The 26,768-nt window shown below is 41.1% G+C and overlaps 1 protein-coding gene across 1 annotated transcript; it reads right to left on the bottom strand.

Annotated features, from left to right (window-relative positions):
- Window positions 1–1,979: 1,979 nt before the first annotated feature.
- tfcp2l1.S (transcription factor CP2-like 1 S homeolog) lies at window positions 1,980–26,267 on the bottom strand. Its single transcript, NM_001086528.1, is given in 16 exon segments — window positions 1,980–4,104; window positions 5,064–5,115; window positions 7,093–7,235; window positions 8,565–8,665; window positions 8,752–8,842; window positions 8,995–9,088; window positions 9,187–9,240; window positions 9,379–9,427; window positions 9,951–10,042; window positions 11,214–11,324; window positions 11,476–11,628; window positions 11,800–11,906; window positions 12,645–12,750; window positions 12,913–12,989; window positions 20,081–20,232; window positions 25,700–26,267. Coding segments are annotated over 16 exon segments (1,482 nt in total). The 5' UTR covers window positions 25,762–26,267; the 3' UTR covers window positions 1,980–4,066.
- Window positions 26,268–26,768: the final 501 nt, after the last annotated feature.

Genomic DNA, 26,768 nt, shown 5'->3' with positions numbered 1-26,768 from the left:
TGATCTGGAGTGCAGCACCACTGTGAAATGAGCTTATAACCAGATGTATACTTTTTTTGTTGCAGTAAAGGTTTTTACATTAACATTGCATATTTGTAACCATTCTTGTTCAGTAAAATACCTATTCAGTTATTTTTCCCCATTTATTAATAAAATTTGGAGTAACATTTTGTTTCATTATTTTTTCATAGGAGAGAGACTATGACAAAGTATAATTACCTTAATCTACCAAAAATTCAAACCAGGTAGTTGGTCTTGTTAATTCATTTATTTTACTTTTTGAGTATAATGAACTATCATATTACATTTCCATATTTAGTCATTAGTTCCTTTTAAGATAAGCGTATCTTTTTCTATAAAATCTATCAACTGTATCAGTTTCTCACTCTTATCTGCCCATTTTTTATCCATTCTCTTTCTCGGACTAGTTGCTCTTCACTGTACGTTTTCTGTAGTGTTCAACTTTGCCAGCCTTCCCCCCCCCCCATAACTGAGCCCTTCCATTCCCTTTATCAGCTTAGTTGCTCTTCTCTGTACTTTCTCTATTTCATTATTGACCCTTATATACAGTATTTATATATAGTGATTATATCCCCCTTACCCATCTCTTATCCAGTGTAACCAATCCCAGCTTGACCAGCATTTCCCCATAACTGAGAGGGGTTTATTTATACAGGGACTTCTCAGGAGACTGCTGATTTGTTTTAATGTAGAGAGTGATATTCTGAGAAAATTTGCAAATGGTTTTCATTTTTGTATTATTTGTGGCTTATGAGTTATTTCTTTTTTTATTCATCAATCTGGTTGCTAGGGTTCAAATTAACCTACCAACCATGCGTTGATTTGAATAAGAAACTAGCATATTAATAGGAAAAGGCTTGAATGGAAAGATGAGTAATAAAATGTATTAATAACAAATACATTTGTAGCCTTACAGAGCATTTATTTTTTAAACTGGGTCAATGGAAAGAGTCCGAATATAAAAAGGCAAATGATTTCAAAACTACAAAAAAAATAAAAAAATGGAATGCAATTGAAATTTTTCTTAGAATTAGCCATTCTAGAAAATACTAAAAGTTCTCAAAAGTGAACAACCCCTTGAAGTTTCAGAATAAGATTTTAGGTCTATTTAGTGCAAAAAGAAAAACCTTCTAATTAAAACAATATGCAAATAAAATGTTCTGCTCAAGCTTTATTTATTGTAATAATGTTGAAAACATTTTAGGGATAAGTTTAGTTTTGTGAAGCAATCAGTTCCTCATTATCTATCATTGCCTTAATGATTGCTATTCTTTTAGGATCTATAAATACTAAATGGGTGTGTCCCCCCTGACTTTATACTAAATGCATTCTTCTTCACTCACATCTCATTTTACTATCCAAGCTTCTAGCATTAGTAACTTACATTTAATACCAGTAATTCATGGTATTCCCCTTTAACCAGTGATCCCATTTTTATATAATGAGCTGACTTTTTGGGATAAGGGTGGTTTGTAGTAGAAATTAAGAAAAACTGTATAAGATTAAGATACTGGTAATTGGGTTATTATCATTGCTCTGAATGTAAGTTGGTTATATAATCAAAACCAGGATTTTCAGAGACCTTCCCACCCCTGGGCTTGGTGTCTCCTGTGCCAGTTCTTTATTAATAGTATAAATCACTTGAACTAAAAAGCAAGGCCTGCTATAGCACTGCCTACCAATGGGAGTTTCCAAAGAGAAGGGTTTCTCATTTCTTACAATGATACTGTCATCATTGGAATTCCAATGTACTCAACACAATTCAGCATGAACAGATCCCTACGTTTTCCCATAGCCTGTACAGGGAGATACTATAAGACACTGCCAGTATATATATTCCCACTTCCCCATAATAAGGAATATCCCTTATGTATTTAAATATGTTGCCTCAACTTCCCTTTATACAAAGTGTACAGAATCGGGGATATTTAAAAAAAAGCGATTGGTTGACAAACAGCTTTGTACAAACAGGTTTTATTGCATGTATTACAGAGTCCGATTCTTTTAAATACAAAAATAGGTCAAGTTGTGAGTGCAATGTGCTTATTCCCCCCCCATGTCATGTACAAAAGGAAGTGGCAGTGAATCGGTAGCCAGCTCAGTCAGTCGCTCACACGTCACAGCTCTTTGAATAAAGAAAGGCTTCAAAGCAGGGTGAATCAGAAAAGGGACATCACACCCCTGGCCCCAAAAAATCACAAATGACACATTCATAGTAAAAGTAAAATATAAACCCCCACCCCCAAATGATAAAAAGGAGACAAACATTGAAAGAATGTGCATTAGTGAATTACAGTAAAGCAGCAAATCATTGGCTGAAAGGATTAGTTCATAGCATATAACATTTCTCTTCTGAATAAGAATAACTCAAGTAATGAGGCGGGAGCTGCCACAAGGATGAAGGCACTGTATATTGGACATAACTGGGGGACTCAGACCTGCTGAGCGGACAGAAGCCCCAGGACTCCCCTGCAGCCCCACACCCATTCAACATTCTGATACAAATACATTCATCAAAAATACAGTTTCTAATTATTTATTTCGGTGCAGAAACACTTGCACGCAGCATAAAATATAGCGCAGACTACAACTGCAGGCAACAGTGGCCAGCTAAGACTTCTGGGATTCCTAGTTGCCAAGGCTGGACTGATACAGAGCTAAGTGTGTCTTTACCTTCTCCATTTCACAATACAAAAATAAAATCTCTGCTATAGAAATGAGGATTAGAGGGGGTGTCTGCCCTCCTAACCCCTCCCCCCATACAAAGTCAAGTCTTAATGGTTCTCTTCTAGTCTCTGGGCTGCAAATACACCTCCATATCCAGAAAAACTTGGCAACATAGTATAGAAAACAGAATTGCCAATAACCAATAAGAAAATCCCACATCAGGGTCGGACTGGGCTGATGGGACACCGGGAAAAGACCCGGTTGGAAAAGACTGTTTTGTTCCCCACTGGCCCAGACCCGCTCCTTGCACTTCCTCTCTCTCCGTCCCTGAAGCCGGACGCTCTGCGCTGGAAAGAGATAAGCAGGAGCGCGCACATCCAAGGGTGGGAGGGGGATGGTGCAGAGGCAACTTTCAGCTGGGGGCCCCCAGTCCGACGCTGCCCCACATGGTGACCCATGATTTCAGAAGAACAGGAGACTGCAGTTGCAAATCCTGACTCCCAATAAAGCAAGAACCCCCCCAAAAAAACACATTTATTTTACATAAATTGAATCCCAAACCCAGTGCCATGCACTCTCAATATGATATCTGTTTATTTAGGGGAATTCTGTGGCCAAACGGTCCTTGAACACTTTCAACCGGTGAGCGCCACTGCTGCCATCTGTTTTACACTGCCTCCTGCCAGAATGCAAAAAAAAGTCTAGATTTTGTGGATATGCCCTTAACCCAATATCCTGCTGCACAGGTATGTGAACATAATTTAGGGCAGGGTTTTTGGATCATGTGTAATAGTCTTTATTCTTATGGAATGTTGCCCTTGCCCAGTTTCCCTGGTTAGCAGCTCCCTGGCATAATATCTTTGTATAATGGAACAGACTGCAGTACTACATTTTTATTGCGTCATCTATAGCACCATAATTTAAAAAACAAAACAAAAAAAAAAAAACTCTCCTTATATATATTTATATACATTTGATTGCAATCTGTATCAATGCCCAAATGCAAGTTGCTGCTCAATGACGTCTCACTTCCAACAAAGAAAACGCAAGGGGGGGGGGCTTGGAGTAATTAGTTTGTCCCATTTTCTGGCAATAATCACTGAATAATCCTGAGAAATCTTTCAGTATTTGGTTATTTACAATATTTCACCGACTGCATAATTTACATTTAAACAAGGGAAGCAGAAGAATCTATTTAAATATTTACACAAAATCCCCTAAATCCAAAAAGGACTCGCCCTGATGCCATCTTCCTAAACTCTCCCACCAAATGGGGAAAACCAGGGTGTGGGAGGGGCGAAAGGCTGACATTTGTTCTTTTGCCTGTTAATGCCAATTCCCAGAAGCGTGAGTAATGCACTTGAGAAGGACAGCTCCTTTATTTTAAGATGATGTGGTATCCACCACTGCTTTCTGCTGCAATAAAAAATATAGAATATTTTAAATACTTATAAAGCATAAGGTGGAAAAAAATTCTTTTTGTTGGCTAGTGAAAGAAAGTACAATTCTAAGCAACTTCCCAATGTTCATTTGTTTCACATTTTCAGCATAATTAATATTGAGAGCCAGGGCTGGAACTAGGGGTAGGCAGAAGAGGCACCTGCCTAGGGCGCAACAAAAGGGGAACGCTGGGCAGGTACGTGTCTTCTGTCTATTCCTAGTCCGTGTTCACTGCTCTGCCCTCCATTGCTCTCCCCTGCCTACAGCGCATGCGTTCACGCACTTTGTGGCCAGGGGGCACGCACAGTAATGGTCGGAGTGTGCACGCACGGGGCGCAACAGTGTCCAGCCGGGACCCCTAGGTCGCTTGTTCGGCTTGGCCGGCGCTGTTGAAACCAGTATCTGTCTGGCTGTTTATAATCTGTGCACTACTGGTTCTGTCTCATGAAACAAAGTAGCAGTTGATTAACAGATCTGGAGGAGAACAGACTTGCTACATTGTTTAAAGGGTCAGACCCAGAAAACAGAAAGGGGCAGACCCAGAAAACAGAAAGGGGCAGACGATTTAAAACTTATTATGGGGTGGAAATCCTATTTTATAGCCAAGTGAAGTGATCTTTGTGCTGGACACTAAGCATTATAGCAGTGATCCCCAACCAGTGCCTTTATTATTTTGATTTCCAGGCTTGGAGTCAACTTTTGCTTGCATAAAAATCAAGTGTACTGCCAAACAGAGTTTTCTGTAGGCTGCCAATCCACATAGAGGACACTAAATGGCCAATCACAGCCCTTACTTAGCACCCCAGGGACTTTTTTTCATGCTTGTGTTGCTCCCCAACACTTTTTACATTTGAATGTGACTCACGGGGGAACCTGGGTTAGAAGATAATGGCCCGAGACAATAGTATGAGTGAAATGATAAGGTAGACAAATACCATTAAGGGTGCCGATTACAAAACATGACTCATCCAGGAAGTTCTGAACCATCTGTAAGAAGAAAAAAAAAAATATATTAAGAACAATTATAAGAAATAAAGCGTTGCCGTCGTTTCCTTCTGGATAAAACAGCAGCTCCACTTCAGTTTATATACAACTGGGATCAGAGTGAAAAGTCTCACAAGACTTTAAACTTGATCCAAAAGGTTCATTGAACAGCACTGCTGGCTGTAGATGCCTGTGGCTAAAATGAACTAGGAGAGTGGGAGTGATACAGCCTGGCCGAGGCTTAATGGGGAATGTAGAAAGCACATCAGTAATTGGAATTCTGCGAGGACTGTGCTAAACAGCTCAGGAATGATGATAACATGGCCTGGGCCTTATGAAAAGATATATAAATAATAATACAAAAAATTATTTGTTTATTTCGAAAGAAAGTGAGGACGGCTTAAGTTGCAAGCGGAAACGTCTAAATAAAAATTTTTTTGTTGCGGTTTTTGATATGTATCCTTATTTGAACCAGCACTCAGGCATTAAGCATTGGGATTTTGAGTGCACCAGCATGTTGTTAGTTACATATATATGCGCTGAGTTTACAGAAAAAAATATATTGAGATTTCCCATTATGCAGCTCTCCTGGAGCTGCAGAAGAACTGCATGATGGGAAATCTCAAGCTATTTTTTCTGTAAACTCAGCAAATGTAAATCTAATTCGTGAATGCACATTTTACACTGAGCAGGAGTGCTCACCTACTGCAATCTCCTCAATGCCAGCTCATTACTTAGCGTGCACCAATAAAGTCACACGGTTGCTATGGTGACACGTGACAAAACCAGGAAGTTATCGATTGGCAAGCCCTTCTTACTCATTCCTGTGCATCTCACTACTATTCCTATCTCATTCCCTGGCCTGTCTTCAATCAAGAATGGGTATTTCAGGAAACAAAGTTAGCGAACACCTACAGCAAGAGTATCTTAAAGGGTTTCTTTGTCCTTTAAAGAGGAATTTAGAGGTTTATTCATTAAAGGGAACTCTGGCTTCCAAACCAAAATTTGATAAAGATGTCCACATAACACAGAAACCACTAATATATCCATGACAGTTACCTTTTTCCTCGAAAAGTATGAATAAATGCCATTGTCTATGCTAAAATCCAGCTATTTAAAGGGCATCTATCACAGCCAAAATCAAACACATTAACAATCTGACCAGTACAACCTAAACACGTTTAATCAAACTACATATATAGTAGATGTCAGAGCTACAATTGACTGGAAAGATATAGGTAGGAGGAGCCAGTGAAATCCAAGATGTCTGCCTCAGCTAGAACTGCAGTTGAGATAGGGGAGATCTTGCAGAAGGTATAGTGAGCTTATGATTTACATTATACAAACAATTCTAAACTGTTTTAAAAATCTTTTTTGAACAGTCACATAGTGTATTTATTTAGTTTTAGTTATGATTGGTGCCCTTTAACAGTTCTTCTCGTTCTGCATTATTTGAAATCCTGGCAGAGAAGAAGGGACTTAACGCTGATGTTAAAAATTGTAACAACTTCTCTACAGCTTACAGACAGCATGCAGGAACTACATAACCCACAATGCATTGCACTGGGATGTTCTGTTCCTTATTGAAATCACGTGTGCAGGGAATTGTGGGGTTTGGAGGATGCAGGCCAAGGACAGATGGCTGCGGATTTACTTTTTAAAAAGCTTAAGTTATTTTTTTTGTGGAGTTCCCCTTTAATAGTGATTGAGAAAGCAAATCAATCACTTTGCACTTGACACCATAAGAAACAGATTGTATCTCAGACACTCTGTGGCAAGTGTAAGGCAATTGTTTTACATTGTGTGGGACAAGTACAGGAGACCTGAACATGGCCTGTATTCCTGCACTCAGGTGCAGCTGGAGCTAATAGACAGGACTGGACAGTACGGATCACTTAGACTAACAGATTTATAGGCTAATTGCATTCCCATTTCCCACTATGTAGAGCCATTCTCCATTTATGGACCCGCCATACTAACCTCTGTGCTCACCACCACGTGTATCCCAGTTGGCCCTTGCCTGTAGATCTGGCTGATTTGCTGGGGGGAAATGGTGTACAGGTTTGCAATCTTCTCAATAAGCTCCAGCACAGTCAGTTCATCCAAGAAAATGGCATGGTACACTGAATGAGAGATACACCGCAGCCAGCATGAGTACGATTCTTAGAACTCCACAGAATAAATGTCCCCAATTAGCTTCCCCCAGTTAATTACCATACATAGGGCATTTGCTGATAAAACAAAGCAGGTCCAGACATAGATAAATAATATTTCTGCATCTTATTAAAGGAGACATTAATCTGAAAATATTATTCTAACCAACTTTCCAATAGTCATTTATTTCTCTAGGTTGATAGTTATGGCTGACTGTCTTTGCTATGGTCTGTCCCTTTCTGTTCTCAGGTTTTATTTATATTGAAACAATATAGCAGAGGTCAGCAATTCCTTGCCTGCTTCTTTACAGGCCTCTCTTCTGCTCCACTGTTTCAAGTCAGAACCAAGAACAGAATAGGACAAAGACAATATGGCAGACAATAGCAAAGACAAAAAAAATCCCCATAAAATCCAGCAGATATGTTTAAAAGCTAACAAGCAGGAATATCAGTTAAGGCTAGGGCCACACGGCGCGATTTTGCCGCGATTCTGCGCTGGGCGAGTTGCGAGTTGCGAGTCGCTGCGGTTTTTAAGCCGAAATAGCTTTGTTAACTTTGGCGCTGGCGTCAATGCAAATCGCGGCGAAATCGCTGCGCTAATTCACACGCGGCGATTCGTTTTCTATTGTCGCCCGAAGTTGCCTCGCTGGGCGTTTCCGGGCGACAGTAGAAAAAGAATCGCCGCGTGTGAATTAGCGCAGCGATTTCGCCGCGATTTGCATTGACGCCAGCGCCAAAGTTAACAAAGCTATTTCGGCTTAAAAACCGCAGCGACTCGCAACTCGCCCAGCGCAGAATCACGGCAAAATCGCGCCGTGTGGCCCTAGCCTTATTTTAGCAGCAGTGACACGCCTCAGAGGAATGCAATGGAACACGCGTGACCCTGGGCATAGCAGATGGATTTAGCTGTTGAGACAGAAAATGGAACAGAACAGGGAGTACAGAGATGGTTCAGAGATGTGTTTGATCTTCCACCCAAGCAGATAAGCAAACAGCTGTCACCCTGCACACTTTCCTCAATAGGTGTGAGTGGTTACTCAGCAATAAACCAGTTCTGTAGGAAATACTGACCCTAAAATAAAGCCTACACAGCCTTGCAACATTTTCTGTGAACCCTTTTGACATTCCCCACGGGCTGAGCTGCGGATCTCATCCAACCCCGACATGTGCTTTGAGGTCCCAATTAGGCTTCCACTCATGTAAGAGTCTTCAAATCTTTGCTTATTTCTTTGTTGCTGTTTCAGAGACACAGATCAATCTGTTCTGCTAATTACAATGAAGCAACTAATGCAAACCTACCACACACGGTGCTGTCCCCCAGCTCTCGCTTGTGCTGCAGGAGGGATCTGTTCTGTTCTGGCTCATGACAGACGTAAATAGTCAGTCGGGGCCGCACATTTCTAAAGGCAAGAAATGTGAACTTTTCAATTGTTTTTCTGACCATTGATCAGACTAAATCAAAGTGAAAGTAGCCGTCATTACGAACCTTCCTTTCACTGCGTTGTAAAGTCGGATGCCATCTGCTGGGCCACACACTTGGATGAAATCTTCTTTGGACATCTTTAATAAATCTGCACCTGCAACAACATCCCAATTAACGTACTGTAAAGGTGCAAGGGTGGCCAAATCACGCAAACATATTCTGAAGAGCTACATTTGCAGCCGATACAACGGCCATTCGTATGAAATAGCTGTGCCCTGCTGCAGAAATTTCACATTCATGGCTTACCAGAGAAACTGGAAAAGAGACGACAGTACTGTGGGAATCTGTTCTTCTGTAGCCACTGCTGCACATCTTGGATGGAGGCTGATGGGAGTAGGTGCTTCAATGGGAAACAGTAATTTAGTAAGACATAGAGGCCCAAATCAAGCTCTATGGGGGAGGGGGGTACCAGTACCAGGAAAAAAAATGCACTCTTACTTTTATTTTGTCCTCTGGATCCCAATATTCACTGTTAAAGCCAGTGCTGGCTTTCTGTTATAAAATACAAAGCAATAAGTCAAAGCAATGGAAGGTAGCTGGGAGTTTGACATTGGCTATAAGGCTACAGATAACTAGTGACCAGTAGCCACACATTAGGAGGCAAAAGGTGCCACATTGCACCATACTTACATCAGTTCTCAGAGGGGCAGGATCTACCTGGGAGGTGGGTGAACTGTTCCTAAAACATATAAAAAGAAGTACAAGGCATTAGGAAAAACCTTAATAGTTGGTAAATAGGGGAGCTATACTGTCATTCTGTTACCAGGGATTCCCTGACCGCAGCAGCTCCATACAGGAAACGCATGGAATCCTATAGTCGGAGGCGTGCGGCGTTAAATAGTTATGCTATACACTACTCTACTGCACTAGGTGCTTCCTTTACTTGATATATAGAGTTAATTTCTTGCTTGGGGGGGGGGCACACAGGGAACATGGAATTCTGAGTTTAATAACCTATAGATTGGCCTGGGTAATTTCTAGGGAAATGCACTCCCAGACCAGCCATTTGTCTCCATCATCATGAACCCACATGGCTATGTATGAGAGACTTGCCATTTTCTAGGAGAAAACAGCTTAGTCTAATTCACCCCCTAGACAAGATCAGGGCATTAACTGGAGCAAGTAACAAACTGGCAATGTTGCATCTAGTTCCACAGTCTGGGTCAGATGTGACCCTCCTGCACAGAGGCACATGAACATACCCTTCTCCGATGCTGAAAGAGTTTGGGGAGGTGCTGTAACCAGGGGAGGAGGAGCTGTTTGCCTGATATGGTAATTCGGGCCAAGGAGAGCACTGCACAAAGAAAAGCAAAAGGGCGTTATAGTGGGTGAATGCAAAAGTATTCTCAATTGAGGGGGGGAGAGAATTGGTTGTTGGTGAAGACTTTTGGATGGGGGGGGGGGAGAACAGGTGCAGTAGAATGAGCCATGCAAAGAGTAAGTATTAAGTAGAAGGATAAAATTCTCCCTATTAAAGAAAAACCTGCTGCAGATATAGCCACAGAAATAATGGAGAGCATTTGCATCAACAATTGGTAGGAGTAGGCTTTATTTAATCATGGAGACAGAGTCTGATCAGTAGCAAGGATACTGTAGGTGCCATCTACAGACCAATAACTGCTCCCCATTCTGCAGCTTCTCTATATACTAATTAGAGATCAGTTTCCTAGGAGTTAAGCCAGCCACATGCAGATCTGTTAGGAAGCAAAGTGCTGAGGAGATTCTTTGGAAAAACAGGAGAAGGTGTACAAAGCAGGGAACATGGATATTACAGGATTAATATATTGTGTGTGTGTGTATATATATATATATATATATATATATATATATATATATATATATATATATATATATATATATATTTTTTTTTTTTTATATATATAACAAAAAGCAATAAAGAAAAATTAGACAAATACACAGGGTCACTTAGAATGCAAGAACAGCTCCCATAATGCAAATTAGCTGGCAAGTTGCAACAGGAAAGAAATATAAAGTAAAAGCAAAACATGAGCACAAATAAGTGAGTGTAAATGTACAGAAATATATCGGATGTGATTCTATAGGGCAGGGATGGTAGGAGGAATACAAGGAAGGGGTAACAGGGGTTTTAGAAAGAGGAGCAGCAGAACTTTATATGGGTCAAGGCTGGCTGACCAATAGGACGACAAAGGCAAGATTTGTTATGGAGAGTGACAGAATAAGCAATGCAGAGTCTCCTAATGCACATCCAGCAGAACGTACGTCATAAATCTATGCCAATGAGAAACATGAAGATGTAGAAGGCTAGTAATTTATGTTTCTATAACTTGTATTGAGTGAGCAGCAGCAAAAATACTCAAATTGGAGTAGCAAGTGACCCCCTTCCTTGTCACCAGCTTTTTATTGAGACACTCAGACCTCACAAATCTACAGAACTTTCCCACTGCCTCTCTACACCCTGAGCACCCATCCTTCCCCAAACCCACCTCGCTCAGTATGGTCGTGTCGTATGCAGACTGGTACTTCTCCTTCTCTTGTGCTGTTCTCTTTTCCATCTTCTCCCGGTCCGTTTTCTGTTTGCGGTCTGCTCCCTTGGGCTGTAGAGGGTTAAAGACAAAAGCAAAAATTGATCTGCGATTTAAAAGTAGTAACCAAAAAGATCTGCATAGACCCAGTATTAAGCCATAAAGCAAGGCTAGGCTAAACTATCCCTTTAAAGGTCAACCTTAGGATGAAGCAAAGCCCTACCTTAAAGACTTTGACTTGGCAGCTGCCTGAGTGCAAGTGTTCTGTGTATTCACCATTCTCATTCTGCTTGAATGTATCAATCTGAATCCGAAAAGGGACACCCTTCTCTCCGCCGTGCTTCCGAGGTGTGAATTCTGTGCTGATACAGTGCACCTGCAGAAGGAAATTTGGGAAATCAGGAGGTATTAACTCTTGAATTAACCAGAATTCCCAAGCACACTTCACTGTATACAATTAGCATCAGACAGTAAGTATGTGCTTCTAATGAGGCAGATACCACCGAGTAATAGACAAGGGTGGGAGAAAGTATTCAGTAGACTTTACCTGAATAAATGCAGAGGTGCGTTTGCTTGGATCCCACAGAAATTCTACTGTATTGAGTTGGGTCGGGCTGGCTCTGGGATCCAATATTCCAACTGACAGAGGGATATCTGTAGTGAAAATTGAGAGATTATAATCATAGATGTGTGTGTATGCACATTTCCGATTTAATAATCTGGTGCCTTGGTTCATTTCCCTTTGCTCTCACCCTCCGATATGTTTTTTTATATCGCTAACCCCCATTCTTTCTCTAATGTTCTCATGCATTTATCCCAAATGGGTTCCCATGACATGGGATTCAATAATGGATACAGAGACATTTAAGGGTACATTTACTATGGGTCGAATATCGAGGGTTAATTAACCCTCGCTATTCGACCGTCGAAGTAAAATCCTTCGACTTCGAATATCGAAGTCGAACGATTTACCGCATTTCCTTTGTTCGTATGATCGAAGGAAAATCCATCGATCCATCAATCGAACGATTTTCCTTTGATCAAAAAAGCTAGGAAAGCCTATGGGGACCTTTCCCATAGGCTAACATTGATGCTCAGTAGGTTGTAGGTGGTCAGTTTTTTTTAAAGAGACAGTACTTTGACTATCGAATGGTCGAATAGTCGAACGATTTTTAGTTTGGCCGAAGTAGCCAAAAAAATACTTTGAAATTCGAAGTATTTTTTATTCTAATCCTTCACTCAAATCCTTCACTCGAGCTAAGTAAATGTGCCCCTAAGTGTAAAGGATCTTAATAGTTTGCCATCAGAGAACCAGACAAGTTTAAGTGTGTTTGTGATGATGATGAAGCACTTAGTATTTAAGAAAAGATTCTTTGATAGTGGCACACTGACCTATATCTAGGATTCGATCTCCAGGTCGATTCCACCTCCAGCCCTCCAGCTGCTGATGTTCCATGTACTGCAAGCGCCTGTCATGGAAGACGACCCGTATGATGCTCTGCGTGGGAACGAGTAAACAGTTACTTAAGATCAAGGCACAACTACACCAACATCTGCTGCAGCACTGTATCCACTGGGGGATCCACCAATGCAATAAAACAAAGCATCTGATGTGTACAAGAGACAGAGAATTAGTTCTTACTCCCCACTTCCCTACTACCTTGATATATTTGGTATTGAGGTCCTGGTACTCTCCCAATTTTCTGTTGTCAAGGAGGCGAATTTCATACGATTGTCCTGGAAGGAATAACAGAATAATGTTTAGAATATTGTAGTGATTTATCTGCCCATAGCGGAATAGGTCTAAAGGTTATGTCTAATGCAGACACCCCTGCAGGTGTTACATGCAAAGAGCAATACAGGCTCTGCCTATACATGGCAGCACAAGGCAACATTATCTCTGCAATCACTAACTCATACAGTCCAATCACAAACTGCACAGTCTTGCACACAATCACATTCAATCCAGAGATACAAAAACTTGCACTACACATACAGATTCATACAACCACTTGCACAATACACACACATTCATGCCAGCCAAACTCACTGTACACGATTCACCCAAAAAAAACTTGCAGAACATTCATGTCAGGCTCAACTGATAACGCCAAGTTATGATCCCTGTTGGTAACAGAACAGACAAGGGCCACTAGAGCCATTGCAAAGGAAACAGTAGTTAGAATCCAACTTACAGTCACACTCTAAAGGGACTGCATATTTCTGACAATTTATGGTCCTGTTCTGAATTTAGCCTTTAGACCTTCCATTTCTATAATTCTTCCTAATTGGACTGTACTCATCCTAATGCAGCATAGGCTATACAGTAGGTTCAAGAGCAGGGTTGTGTTGGGGGCACAGACCTGAGATATATTATGTGTGGCACCACTGTACCAATCTGGACAACATGGATATGTCTGCATTGGTAACCAAGTATAAAATAAAATAACTAAAATACCTAGCCGATAAGGGCAGGGTATATTGGACAAGATTTACATTTATAGATTAAAATGAAATGGAGGGTGCGCTTCAGCCAATGAGACCAACAAACCTGGAGGTATAATATGCTTTTAGTGGTCCTTCCCTGTTGTCTGTAGCATTGTGCAGTGTGTAAAAAAAAGCAATTACAGGTTGTGTGGCTGCTCAGGCCTGAAGGTGCTTTAGTCCGTGAGGGCCCCTGGGACGTCAGCCTCCGCGTCGCACAGATCAGCAGGTGGATTACTCGGCTCCACCAGTTATGGCCTGAGGAACAAACTGTTCCAGCAATTGAGCCATTCCACCCTCTTCTGACTGATCGGCTATAAAATGTACAATCCCTAGTAATTAAGCCAGTACGTTGTAATTAAGCCATCAGCCTGCATTTCCAAACAAGCTGCTGAGTTATTGCCAACCTCTGTAAATGATTTAAAGGGAATGCACATTAGTGAAAGACTAACTTTTTACTACTTGCTAGCAATGGTTATAGCTTAAGGACTGGAAGACACCAGGCAACTAGGTAGTACCAAAAAATAAATAAAAATCACCTGTATACACACACACAAACATATATATATATATATATATATATATATATATATATATATATATTTCTTTTTATTATTATTTCATTAAACAAATAGAAAACATTTATTTTTGGATGGAATTAATGAATCAGAGCAGATACATTTTCTCTAAGCTTTCCCTGGCTGGGGGCAATCATGAACAGTTAGTTAAAAGCGATTATATTAAATCCCATAAATGTTTCACATTCAATTTCCACTCACTTTTGAGCTCCGAATACATTTTTTCATAAAACTTAAGGATTGGACTTCCTGCAACTGAACAGGAGGATTTTATTATCAACAATTCAAAGCTTTGCAGCTTTGAATTTCCCCCTTGTGATCATCAGTGAACCTCTGTATGAAGTGCTGTGTTGGTTTCATTGTACCTTTCTGTGTATCCTTATGAAATAGATACATTACAAAGTCAGTTCTTAATTAACCACACCACAAATGAAAGAGTGGGATATGTGAAAGGGGTTTGTGAGGGAGTAGGCAAAGTTTGGTAGATCGTGGGTGTGATTTTGGCAAAAAGTAAAAAGTATGGGGCCCCATGATTACAGATGATGGCCCTGGTTATAGTTCACTGTGCGCCCAGAACATGCTTTCTTTATAGATTTATACAGATGGGTTGAAGATGCCATATTTCCCTTATACAGTATGAGGGTATAACTTATTGTGTGCCCAGAACATTGCTTCTCTGTATATTTGTATTTATACATATGGGTATTAGGGACATTATGGTTTCCCTTGGACAGTACAGTATCAGTATAGCTTATTGTGTGCCCAGAACATTCCTGTTATATTAGTGTTATGAATGACCGGTGCATCAGCTACACATAGCAGCACTGCACAAATGGCCCTGTGTATTGTATAACAGCAGAACACACACAGCTCATGAGCACACCACACGTCACAATAAAAAAATAAAAAAACAAAATACAAATTACTCTTCCTATGGAGCGACTCTACAGAGCAAAGAGAAATCAGTTCTTGCACAGGATTCTGGGAGCTCTACCCAGAATCACCCTGCGGTAGGCCCCGTGCAAGAAGGACCCTCGAAGACTCCAATAGAAAAAGTGAAATAGGTACCTGTGAGAAGGGAGGGGTTTTATCATAACCTCCATAGGTGAGAGCATCAGGATTTTCCTTTACCCACCCAACTACAAAAGGTAGCAGGGCTGCGGGTTTCTGAGCAGGGATCCTGGTATCACCCAAGGGCCAATTCTTTGCCAAGTACAAGATTTCTCCACAGGGAAACAGGTGAAAGAAAACAGGTGAGAACTGGGAAAACAAAACACCCCCTCAGATTGGCATAAAACATAGATAAATCACACTACAAAGAGCACAAGGTGGCGACGCAAACCTGCAGAGAGAGGGAGGTTACAGCAGGGGGCGCATCATCAGAATACACCCTGCATTTAAACTGGGGGTATCTTCCATGTATTCCACTATCAGGGTACACAGAATTGCGAGCTGACTCTCACCCAAATGTTTAAAGGGCAAGTCAACCCCCAAAAAAAGTACCCGCACTCATACTCCAAATCCAATGGCGGGTGCTAGGTCAAATTATAATGTATAATATATAAAATGGACCAGCACTCCAGTTATTTTCCATACAATTTTATTGAATCATCACTAGTGTGTCCAACGTTTCGGCCCTTGGACACACAAGTGATGACTCAATAAAATCGTATGGAAAATAACTGGAGTGCTGGTCCATTTTATAGGCTGAATGTTTTTATACAGGTCATGGAACTCAGAGGTAACTTCTAATATCCTCATATTTTGCAACTGGGGGTACTTTATTTATTATAATACACACATTTCAATGAGTCATGTGACAGAAATGACACCAGAACTCACTGTTTATAATTGATGACATCAGAACTCACCGTTTATAAGGGTATAATTTACAAGATATTCATGGCTTTTGTGTGTGTGTGTAAATATATATATATATATATATATATATATATATATATATATATATTCATTACAATATTTCAGTGCTTTTAACGTTATTTGTAAAAACAATTGATACTGAAAGCATTGGTTTAATTCCCAGTTGTTACTTTTTAAACAATGTTCCAACAGTCTTAGTTCCCCAGCAAAGTTCCACAGTCAGACATCAGGGCAGAGAATAGAAAGGGACAAAAACACTGCTTTCAATAGCAATACATATACAAATAACTTTCTTTTATTAGACAAATTTTTATTTTGGGGTTGACTTGCCCTTTAAATACAAGGGGGTACATATAGTGACTTGTACTGCATCTGTACAGCAAAATTAAATGGAAGACACCACCTGTTTATAAATAGGGATTATTTCCCCTTTAATAACAAGACTTTCATTCGATTGATACCTGTGAATACAGTGTATGGAGAGGAAACATGGTTTCTGAGTGCATTTGCCTGCTGGACAGGTTCAGATCTACATAAACTTGATTATCATGTGTCTGATTACTTTGGTAAAGATTCCCCCCAGGTGCCTGCTCCTTCCCGTACACTAATTCATTCAGGGTGGATAATCATCAACTTACCAGCCCAGCTTAGAACGAAACCTAAACAAAATTACACTAACACTATAAAAGACAGGAGACCGGTGGGCTATCAGTCCCTCGACCCCCTCCCACAGGTCAGGGAGAAACTACAATTTCCACAGCATTCTTCGTACCTAATCTTAGTGGAAAGCTTGGAGTATTTTACAACCACTGCAGCATCGTAGCTTTTGAGGCTTGGCCCTTTAGGTTCTTCTCAATCTGGCAAGGTGTGACCCCCCAGAAGCTACATCAGCCAATGACAGCTCAACAGTGATGATGATAACAGTGGGGCATAGGTGTAAAATGTTATTCCACTAGAAGCCAAGTTTCATCCAAAAATAGGTCTGTACAGTAAAGGGACAGTACAAACAAAATTTGTCTTGAAAATGTAACACTGCATTGCTTTAACATCAAAAATGTAGGTCAACACCCCCAAACACCTCTACTCCTGCTCTGGGAACCAGTAACCCTGCCATGATTTTTAAGTTAGGATAATAAATATATTAAGACAAAGGTCCAAAAGACGCAGTGTTTCAATTGTTTACCCCAGAGGAGCCTGGAGAAATCTTATGTTGTAGTAAAATACAAATTAATTTAAATGATACAATGTCCTTTTAACATACACACCTAGTGGGGGCACAGACTTTAAAAATTCGGAGGTAAAAAAAAATTGTTGTTACGAGGTGCAAGCATATCGGAGGCTCTCTCTGCATCCACCATCACAAAAAATCATAATCCAGGCAAATTTGCAGTTTTTTTTCCTCTTTTCTGTGGCAGCTTAACACAGTCACTCCAAGATGCTTGAAATGGCAAAGTAGATTTTTTTCTCTCATCCATTTGGATTGCTATATTGGACTTCCAGAAAACTAGAATATAGGCCCGGGCCTCTACAGTGGCCACTTACCTACTCCATGACCTATTTCCTACAATTCTTTTGTTGCTTTTCTGCTTGTTACCACTTGGGGTGACAGAAATCCCCTCTGATCAGAACATTCTGGGGACTAAATGCCAGGATCTCTGGGACCTGAGCATTGGATTCCGCTGCAGTAAACATAACCACACTGGTGCCACAAGGGCAAGTCACTGATGGCACTTTTGTCTCTTCCTGAATCAAGGAAATCTTATGGTTCAGACAATAGGCATTAACATCACCAGCTTCCAAATTTTCATCCTGTATCATTACTATTGATGGCACTGCCCATAAATTGTATTACACCCAGACTGTATTGTATAACATTGAATTACACCCACTAACCTTCCTCACAAAGAGCCCCAGCTATTCTCATTAGCTCCAGTGTTAGTTATAAAATTCCAGTTACTAACGAGGGGGTTACTCATGCTCACGCCACAACAATGCTAGAGATGAGGGCTGTGATGTAATACAGGGAAAGTGGCAACTGGTCAGGCCAAAGGCACAAATGAACACAACCAGTCAGAAACTCATGGGCAATACACAATCCCTTATCTTCTGCATATGGAAAGGTCAGGGCTTGGAGAGGTTAACATAGAGGAATTGTGTTTCCTGCTACCCATGCGACTGTCTCTCCTCTTCCTTTTTTAGGAAAACACAGCAGGACAGTCTTGCTTTATGGTGTGGATTTTTAAGACACACTTGGAACAACTCTGGGCTAGTTGATATCAAACAGCAGGTAAATCCGCAGCAAATAGAAGTCAGTGGCAATAAGAATGTGTGTTTATTGATCAGTTACCTGAGCAAGCTGTATACATTCTTAGACAGAACTGTTTGTTTATGGGGCCTCTAAATGCACAGCACACAATGTGTCAAGTTCCTAACACAGGACTCATTTTTTTCGGACAAATCCCCAGATGTTGTTTTGTTTGGGAAGGCGTTCATCATATTGGCTATTTGAGTAGATTCCTTTAAGTTTCTGGCTCAGACAAGATATGGCACCAAAACACGGTCACTGAGACTTTTAACTAGAAAATAGGATCAGCCCCGCCCATGAGATTTGAGTCAGTCAATATGAAAAATTGTGCTTCATGGAGATATTTAACCCCCCCATACACGCAGGGTATATCACTTGCAACTAGCTGCTTTTATTTGTTCCAGATGGACACATTTCCCAACCCATTCCGTCCCCCCCCCCACGTATTTCAGATTCCTAAAAATACATCTAAACGTTCTCTCCCCAGCATGAGCCATTCCATGAATAAGGGATGGAATCCCAAGATTTCTAGATTTGAGTCTGAGCCGATCAGTAAGTTACCCACAGTGCTGAACCAATAAAAATTCCTTACTGGCTATTAAGCCACGAGCTAAAGGCAGATTAGGTACATTAACTATTCCAGGAGATCTGAGCAAATAAGGAAAATTAAATAAATAGTCCCTTGACCCGAGTACAGAGAGATTAAAGGGCTACTTTTATTGTTTCTATTTCTTAACTCCATCCAAAAAAAGAGTGGCCACTTAAGTGCAGTAAAGTCTATCCAATTAACAGACTGACAGAAAGGGAGCCTGGCAGTTTCATTACTGGAGCAGGAAGTTATTGGACATGGGTCCCTGCCACAACTGTGGCAAGGAATGTGACCAATGAATGCAACCTGAAACAATTATATCAAAGGGTCATTTGGACTCTTGGACCCACTTCTTAATGAGACTGCAAGGGCCAGTTTAGAAACTGTATAGGACTAAAGGAGTAAAAAAAGAAAAAAAAAAAAAAAAAAAAAAGAGACACATACTGGTTACGTTGTTACAATGTAGTTATATGATTGGACAATAAATGAGAATAATGTGGAATTGAAATTCAAAGGGCATTTCATGTATTCTCTATACGCCCATTAATGTGAGGAGTCTGGTTTTACTTTACAGAAAAAGGAGCAAAAGTCAAATTTTTTGCTCACAGAAGCATCATCTCAGGTATATTCTAAATAAAACACAGATAATAAAATATATCTTCCTTAGGTAAAAGGTACAATATCCATTGCTGCCTTTAGGGGGTTCAAATATGGGTGATTACCCGTGCCCTTACATAGTAGGGGCAAATAAGGCTGTTCAAAAAAGTGGGAGTACAGCAGGTATCATAGGGCTAGGTGGGACACAGTACTATAAGTATTTCAGTCATCTCAGCTCTTCTGTTTTTGTTCAATGTTTTACTTCATATAAATAATTGGAGCCCACCACTGCTAAAGACAGCCCAGTACATATTTTCCTCATTCCTATAAAAACAAGACACTGCACTACAACAGATGCTCATTCCATCGCTGTTACAGGCCTGTGCCTTCATACCTTGGTTGAGATAAGTCAGGGTTTCCTCGTGCAGTTTCACAGCGGGTGAGGTGGCAGAACACAGCACGTACTGGAACGGAGGGAGCTTGGCATCGCTCTCTGGGGAGAGTTGGGGCTCCTCGTGTTTGAATATCGGCAATGAAAGGACGTCACTGAAACAACACCAAGATTTAGTAACAGAACCGAAAAGACATAGGAAGGACTGGCCTGGTACTGCAGAGATAATGTACTTCCTGTGCTGACATGGGGGGGAGTGTATTTTTTGGTACTCATGGAGCTCTCTTTACTTCCTTTTGGCCAACAACATAGTAACACGCTTTATCGCAGGGATTCTACAAATACCTGCTATAACAAAGATACAAAAAATATATATGTAGAAGGTTGTAGGACCCTGCAGCAACTACAAGATACGGGAGTTAAACCTGGAGCCATTCAAACTAAATAGGGAGAAAAGGTACAGGATACACAGCAGATAACAGATAAGCACTGTAATAGAATAGAATGGAATTCTACAAAGAGCATCTGTTATCTTCTATATAACCTGTGCCTCGAATGTCTGCCTCATGGTTACACAGCAGCTAGTTTATTTAAACTATACAGGTATGGGACAAGGATAGCTCCAGGATAGCAGCGCTTTACATGATTTTATAATAGACTTAAGGTATGAAGATCCAAATTAGGTAACCCAATAAGTTCTGCTTCCAATAAGGATTAATTTTATCTTAGTTGGGCTCAAGTACAAGGTACTGTTATTATTACAGAGAAAAAGGAAATCATTTTTAAAAATAAGGATTATTTGATTAAAATGGACTCTAAGATGGCCTTTCCATAATGCTGATTTCTGGATAACTGCTTTCCAGATAACAGATCCCATACCTGTAGTAGTGTTTCTGGAGCAAACACACCAGTCCATGTTACTGTTCCTTTAAAGAGGAAACCGCCTAACCCTAAAAAAATTTTTTTTTTTTCTTTTTTGCCAAATGAGAGAAAATATTCTAAGGAAGTTCACAATATCCATTCATTAAAAATGTTAAACGGGTTTATAGTTATTTGTAAATGCCGTTGTTACTGAAAGCAGCATCTGTCTGTCCCTTTCTGCATTGCTGGTTCTCGCTTTGGAAACAACGTAGCAGGTCAGGTTTTCTCTAGGTCTGTTAATCGCCTGGTTTCTGCTGCACTGCCAGCACCAACCAGCAGTGGAGACTATAAACAGACAGACACTGCTTTCAATGGCAATTATATTAACACAACTATAAAAGCCATTGAGCATTTTTATTGAATATTGGGAGGTTGCTTAGAATTCGATTCTCTTTCAGTTTTAGGGTGAAGTGATTGTGGGCAATGTCGAGATCTACTTAGTATTCATATCCCATTCAATAAGATTTAAAGGAATTATGTCAAGATTTTTATGATGTAGTTTTTATTTCTGAATTACACAATTTACACTGCAAATAATTCACTCTAAAATATAAAATTTCATTTCTGAACCAGCAAGTGTATTTTTTAAAGTTGTAATATTGGTGTGTAGGCAGTCATTTCAGGTCATTTCACCTGGTCATGTGCTTTCAGAAAGAGCCAGCACTTTTTGTTTCACCTACTCAATGTAACTGAATGTGTTGCAGTGGGACTCGGATTTTACTATTGAGTGCTATTCTTAGATCTACCAGGGAGCTGTTATCAGGGTACCTTCCCATTGTTATGTTGTCAGGCTGCTGGGGGGGAAGGGAGGGGGTGATATCACTCCAACTTGCAGTACAGCAGTAAAGAGTAACTGAAGTTTATCAGAGCACAAGTCACATGACTGGGGGCAGCTGGGAAACGGACAATATGTCTAGCCCATGTCAGATTTCAAAATTAAAAAAAAAATGCTCTTCAGAGAAAGATTTCAGTGCATAATTCTGCTGGAGCATCACTATTAACTGATGTGTTTTGGAAAAAAAAAAAAAATTCCCATGACAGTATGCCCAGACCCTTCATTGCATTGGGTGCATGCCAAGGGGCAAAAAACAATCACAAAGTCTTGATTTATATCTCTAAAAGAACAAGTTTTAGGACATGCCCTTTATTAGCTCCAAAATATTCTTCCAAAATATTCTTCCTCCTTGCACAAGAGAAGTTACTCATTAACCCAATACACAAATAAATCAGCATTTTATCAAGGGAAAACTAAACCTTAAATGCACAGAAACCAAGAACCCTCCAAGGCCACAGTGACCAGAGCAAACCTCTGTCCCATGGATTCACCAAATCAGATAAACCAGTCTGGCCAGTGACTTCGCCTAGGGAATGATGGACCAGTTTACATTGATTTTGGGATAAAATGATTTCCGCCTTCCCCTCCACTCTCAGTAACATGCATTTTGGCTCCAGAACCACATGTACAGCCACTGCATCCAGATGTTATTCATCACTAAAGCAAAAGCTCTGATACTCATGTTCCAGAGCGAAATTCTAGGAATTGGATGTTCTGCTTTGGGTGTTGAAGCTCCCCAATGAGTCTGTGTTTTGCAAGATGGTTCTGGTTCAAACAAGATCCAGAGATGCAATAAATATCACTAGCGATGAGGCCATCTTTAGCAAGGCAAGCAGAATGGAACGACCAATACAACACATTAGAAAATAATAATAGTAAACTGTGAAGGCAGCCACAAAACTGCAGAACTTTGCTGCTACTTTTTATTGAATGACATGTTTCGCATCACATGGACCCTTTCTCAAGGGGTCTAGAGAAAGGGTCCATGTGATCTGAAACATGTCGTACAATAAAAAGTAGCAGCAAAGTTCTGCAGTTTTGTGGCTGCCTTCACAGTTTACTTTTGACGAATGACCTGGTCTCTGCGGTGTGCCCATAAGGAGGTGAGCCTACTATAAAACCAGACATAAGGATATGCTGAAAACCATTTGTATTAGAAATCAATAGTAACAAGAGGAAACTCTAATGGTATTGGGAATTAGTAACTGAGCATGGGAACAGCAAGGGGAGGGCACAAGCCTCTAACGTGCCACCGGGAGAGATTATATTATAAATAGTATTTATTGTCATCAAATAACTATAAACCGAAAACTCAATGAGAATATTAAGTCCAGACCCTTGTTTTGGGTTAAGATGTTACAAAAAGTAAAGTCCAAACCACTGGATTTAATATACTGCCTGTGCCATAGAATGAGAGACTAGTCCTGCTAGAACTTAGGGGTTGTTTAACTTTGAGTTAACTTTTAGTACGATGTAGAGAGTGATATTTTAAGGTGAGAAAGAAAGAAAGAAAGAAAGAAAGAAAGAAAGAAAGAAAGAAAGAAAGAAAGAAAGAAAGAAAGAAAGAAAGAAAGAAAGAAAGAAAGAAAGAAAGAAAGAAAGAAAGAAAGAAAGAAAGGTGCAACATACAGAGCCGGGCTTGTTTCTCTTTCATTGTCTGAATAACTTTCCTGAACTTACACGCAGTTTGGAATCAGGCTGGATACCAAGTAGAGTACTGCAGCCAGCATTACATTTAGGGACACAATCATTACTATTATGATCCAACACATCTGCACAGCATAACCCCATATAACCCCAGTGGGCCGATTGTGGCAATGACAGCACAGAAATACAACCAAAAAACTCCAACCCATCCTATATTACAGAAGTGAATTTCTCTCTCTCAGACTGAGAGCCGATTCTCACGGCAACAGAAAAGCATCACCCCATGTGCCTCCTAGTGCTCCCCCTTCCATATGACAAAAATGGGAAATGCCACACTCTGCAGCAGGACAGACTGTTCCCTCGCGGAGACCCCAGAGTCACACCAGGCAGATCTCCCAGGTTTGATCTTGGGGACACAGTGGTTAGAAGACATCGCTGATGTCAGATAGGGACGCAGACAGGACTAGCATATGAAAACCTTGGCAACTCCCTTCAATTACTTCAAAATGATAGAACACAAAAATAGATTTGGCAAAGTCCATGACCACTCTCAGCTGCACTAAACTGGAATAAGAGGTTAGCGGCAGCAGGGCGTGTGTCCATGAGGATCTGTCATGGTACAAGGGTGAGCGTGCTCCCGGAATTAAAGCTCTATTAAAGGGCAGATTCCTCGTTGTCACACCTTCAAACTTTATTTGGGGTTTCGTCTGGCACATTACACATAATATGCAGAACAATTAGTAGAAAAGGTTTTGGTTTCTTTAGCTGTACAAACCATTCATCAGCGCTAGAAACTATGGTGCCCAAACCCAGTAACCATGGCATCGTTGTGCCCCTATAATGTATAGATCACCAAAGTCGCTGTTCACCCGTGTGAGATAACGCAACTGTAATGGGAAAATAACCCCTGCGATGGGTAAATACTCTGTTTCACTTACAGGACCAACCACTTTACCAACCAGTGTAGACTGTAAGCTCTGTGGGACAGAGGCCACCTTGCTTCTATTCCATGGGGGATTCTTTACATTTATGCCCTGATTGGGTTATAAACGACTTACGTCAGTATATTTGGTTCTATACCCAAAACCAAGCCCTTTAAAATGTACCCACTCTGCCAAATAATAAAAGTAAAAATAATAAAAGTGACCCCACTTTGCCTCCCAGCAAAATGAGGGTTAAGAGAGAATGTGGTACCTTAATTATAGGTCTCATACTCTTCTCTCTCTTGCCCAACAAGAAGGCAAATGCTTTGTTTGCCAACGACTGGGCTTAATAAAAAATCCAAGGCAACCAGTATGTGAGCACCCAGCTGTGCCCTGAGAGAGAAGCAATCTGATATTGTCACAGAGCTCTCCCTCCCCTGAATTAGAGGTCTGTTGCAGAGAACTCTTTGGGTTTCAAATCCCAAAATCTTTGGGTTAGTGCCTACAGAAAAACATGTCCAGCACCAATCAGTTTAATGATAGTGTTTCATTAAGAGAAATCAGCACCCCAAAATATTAATTGCTGAACTGGGGAGCAATCTGGCAGGGGGGTATCAAGGAAGTGTTTGGATAACAACTAGATAAGAGGGACCTGAAGACCTTCAGTCCAATAAAGAATACTGGGGAAAGGACACAAGGTACCCAACTCCTGGCTTCTGACTGAATGTGGCACCAAATGTGTTCCTCCAAGTGTCCCAAACAGACTGTAGGTACCAACTTACCCATGGACCAAGCACAGAGTGCAGCACCAACCAGCACAGACAGACACTGTAACTGGCACCCAGCACCTTTTATTGATTGAGAAAAAAACTTTACAGACATTCTCCAGGAATTACGGGGATGGCATTGCCTCAGATTAAAAGATTACAAAAGCCACATTAAGCACGGTGATCCCTGACCAACAAACAGGGTGACAGCACTGAGTCAAGTGTATCAGTTGGCACCTATTCACCCACAGCACTAAAGTCAATACTGAAATGGGCTTCCCTGCCAGACTGATGCAACAAAACCCAGTCTGTCCTAAACAGCTGGCACCCATTCAATGGGACACACAAGGGGTACAAGAGATTTAGGTAGAGGGTTAGGGTACCCTTGCCCAGCAGCACACCTAGGACAGAGCGGTACCCTGGAGGCACACCGAGAACAGTGGGGTACCCTGGAGGCACATCTAGGACAGAATATTGGGGTACAGGTCACACAAGCAAAGCATCCACAGACAAGGAGGGGCCCCCTTACCGTAGGTAGCCGCCGGCTGGGTGCTGGTTGTAGTGTTCGGGTTGGCTGTGCCAGAACAGCATTTTCAGTAAAGGATCCGGGAGGGACAGAAGGTGCTACAGATCCAGTCGGCTCCTTGAGGTTCTAAAGCACTGCCCCCCCCCTTAAAAAAACCTTGGGCTCCTACTCTAAAATGAGCTGTATCAAAGGGTACATAGACTCCAATAATCTGATATGTACCCCAAATTCTTTGTAGCTCCTTCTTGCTCTGCCCCCCAATACCCACGGATATGAACTTAACCCAGATGCTATGAAGCTGCGAACCCCGAATTCTGGTGAAGCCACTGAGCTGTGGTCTAAACCTTTCAGTATCTCTTCTCGCCCCAAATGATCTGCTCCAACCTGGGCCGAACCCCAAGATCCCACAAGCAAGAGTTTCTCCACAAAGTCTCTGTGTTTTCTCAATAACTATTCTGCCCCCTAATCCCTGTGGCCCTCCGTTCCCGGGTGTAAGAGCACAAAGTCTCGTGCACCCCAGAGCCCGTGCTCCAGCCGATCCGCACTCCAACTACAGCTGCCCTTCTCCTCCACAAACCGCGAGTGTCCCATACCCTCCCCTAGCCCACTGGTTTTATCCCAGGACACCTGTGATTGGTCACCGGAAAAAAACACGCCCACTCCAATCAGCATTGCTCAGTGGAGTAAGGAAGAAAGGCGTGGCTAGGGCAGTCTTTTAGCTCCCATTAATCCTTAGGTTCTCCTCCACTCCGCCCTGTGGGAAGTGTCTGCGCGGGAGGGTTAATATAAAGATACATACCTCTGTTTGAAGAGTTCTCATTTATTTTTAGTATAATTGGACCTCCAAATAGCCTGTGTTGGCCCTGGTGTCAGAGTGGTTAGAAGTGTTGCCAAATAGTTTCGTTTATGCCAAACTTGTGGCCCCTCTCTGCTGTTCATGAGCCACAACTAAATGATAACTTTACCCCCAAAACGAATACTTGAGCAACAGATAGTTTAAATCAAATTAAGTGGCATATTAAAGGATCTTACCAAACTGGAATATAAGTAAATATTGCCCCTTTACATTGCC

The sequence above is a fragment of the Xenopus laevis genome, chromosome 9_10S, assembly GCF_017654675.1.
Source record: "Xenopus laevis strain J_2021 chromosome 9_10S, Xenopus_laevis_v10.1, whole genome shotgun sequence".
Taxonomy (NCBI): Eukaryota; Metazoa; Chordata; class Amphibia; order Anura; family Pipidae; genus Xenopus; species Xenopus laevis.
This window is presented reverse-complemented; position numbering and strand designations above follow the sequence as displayed.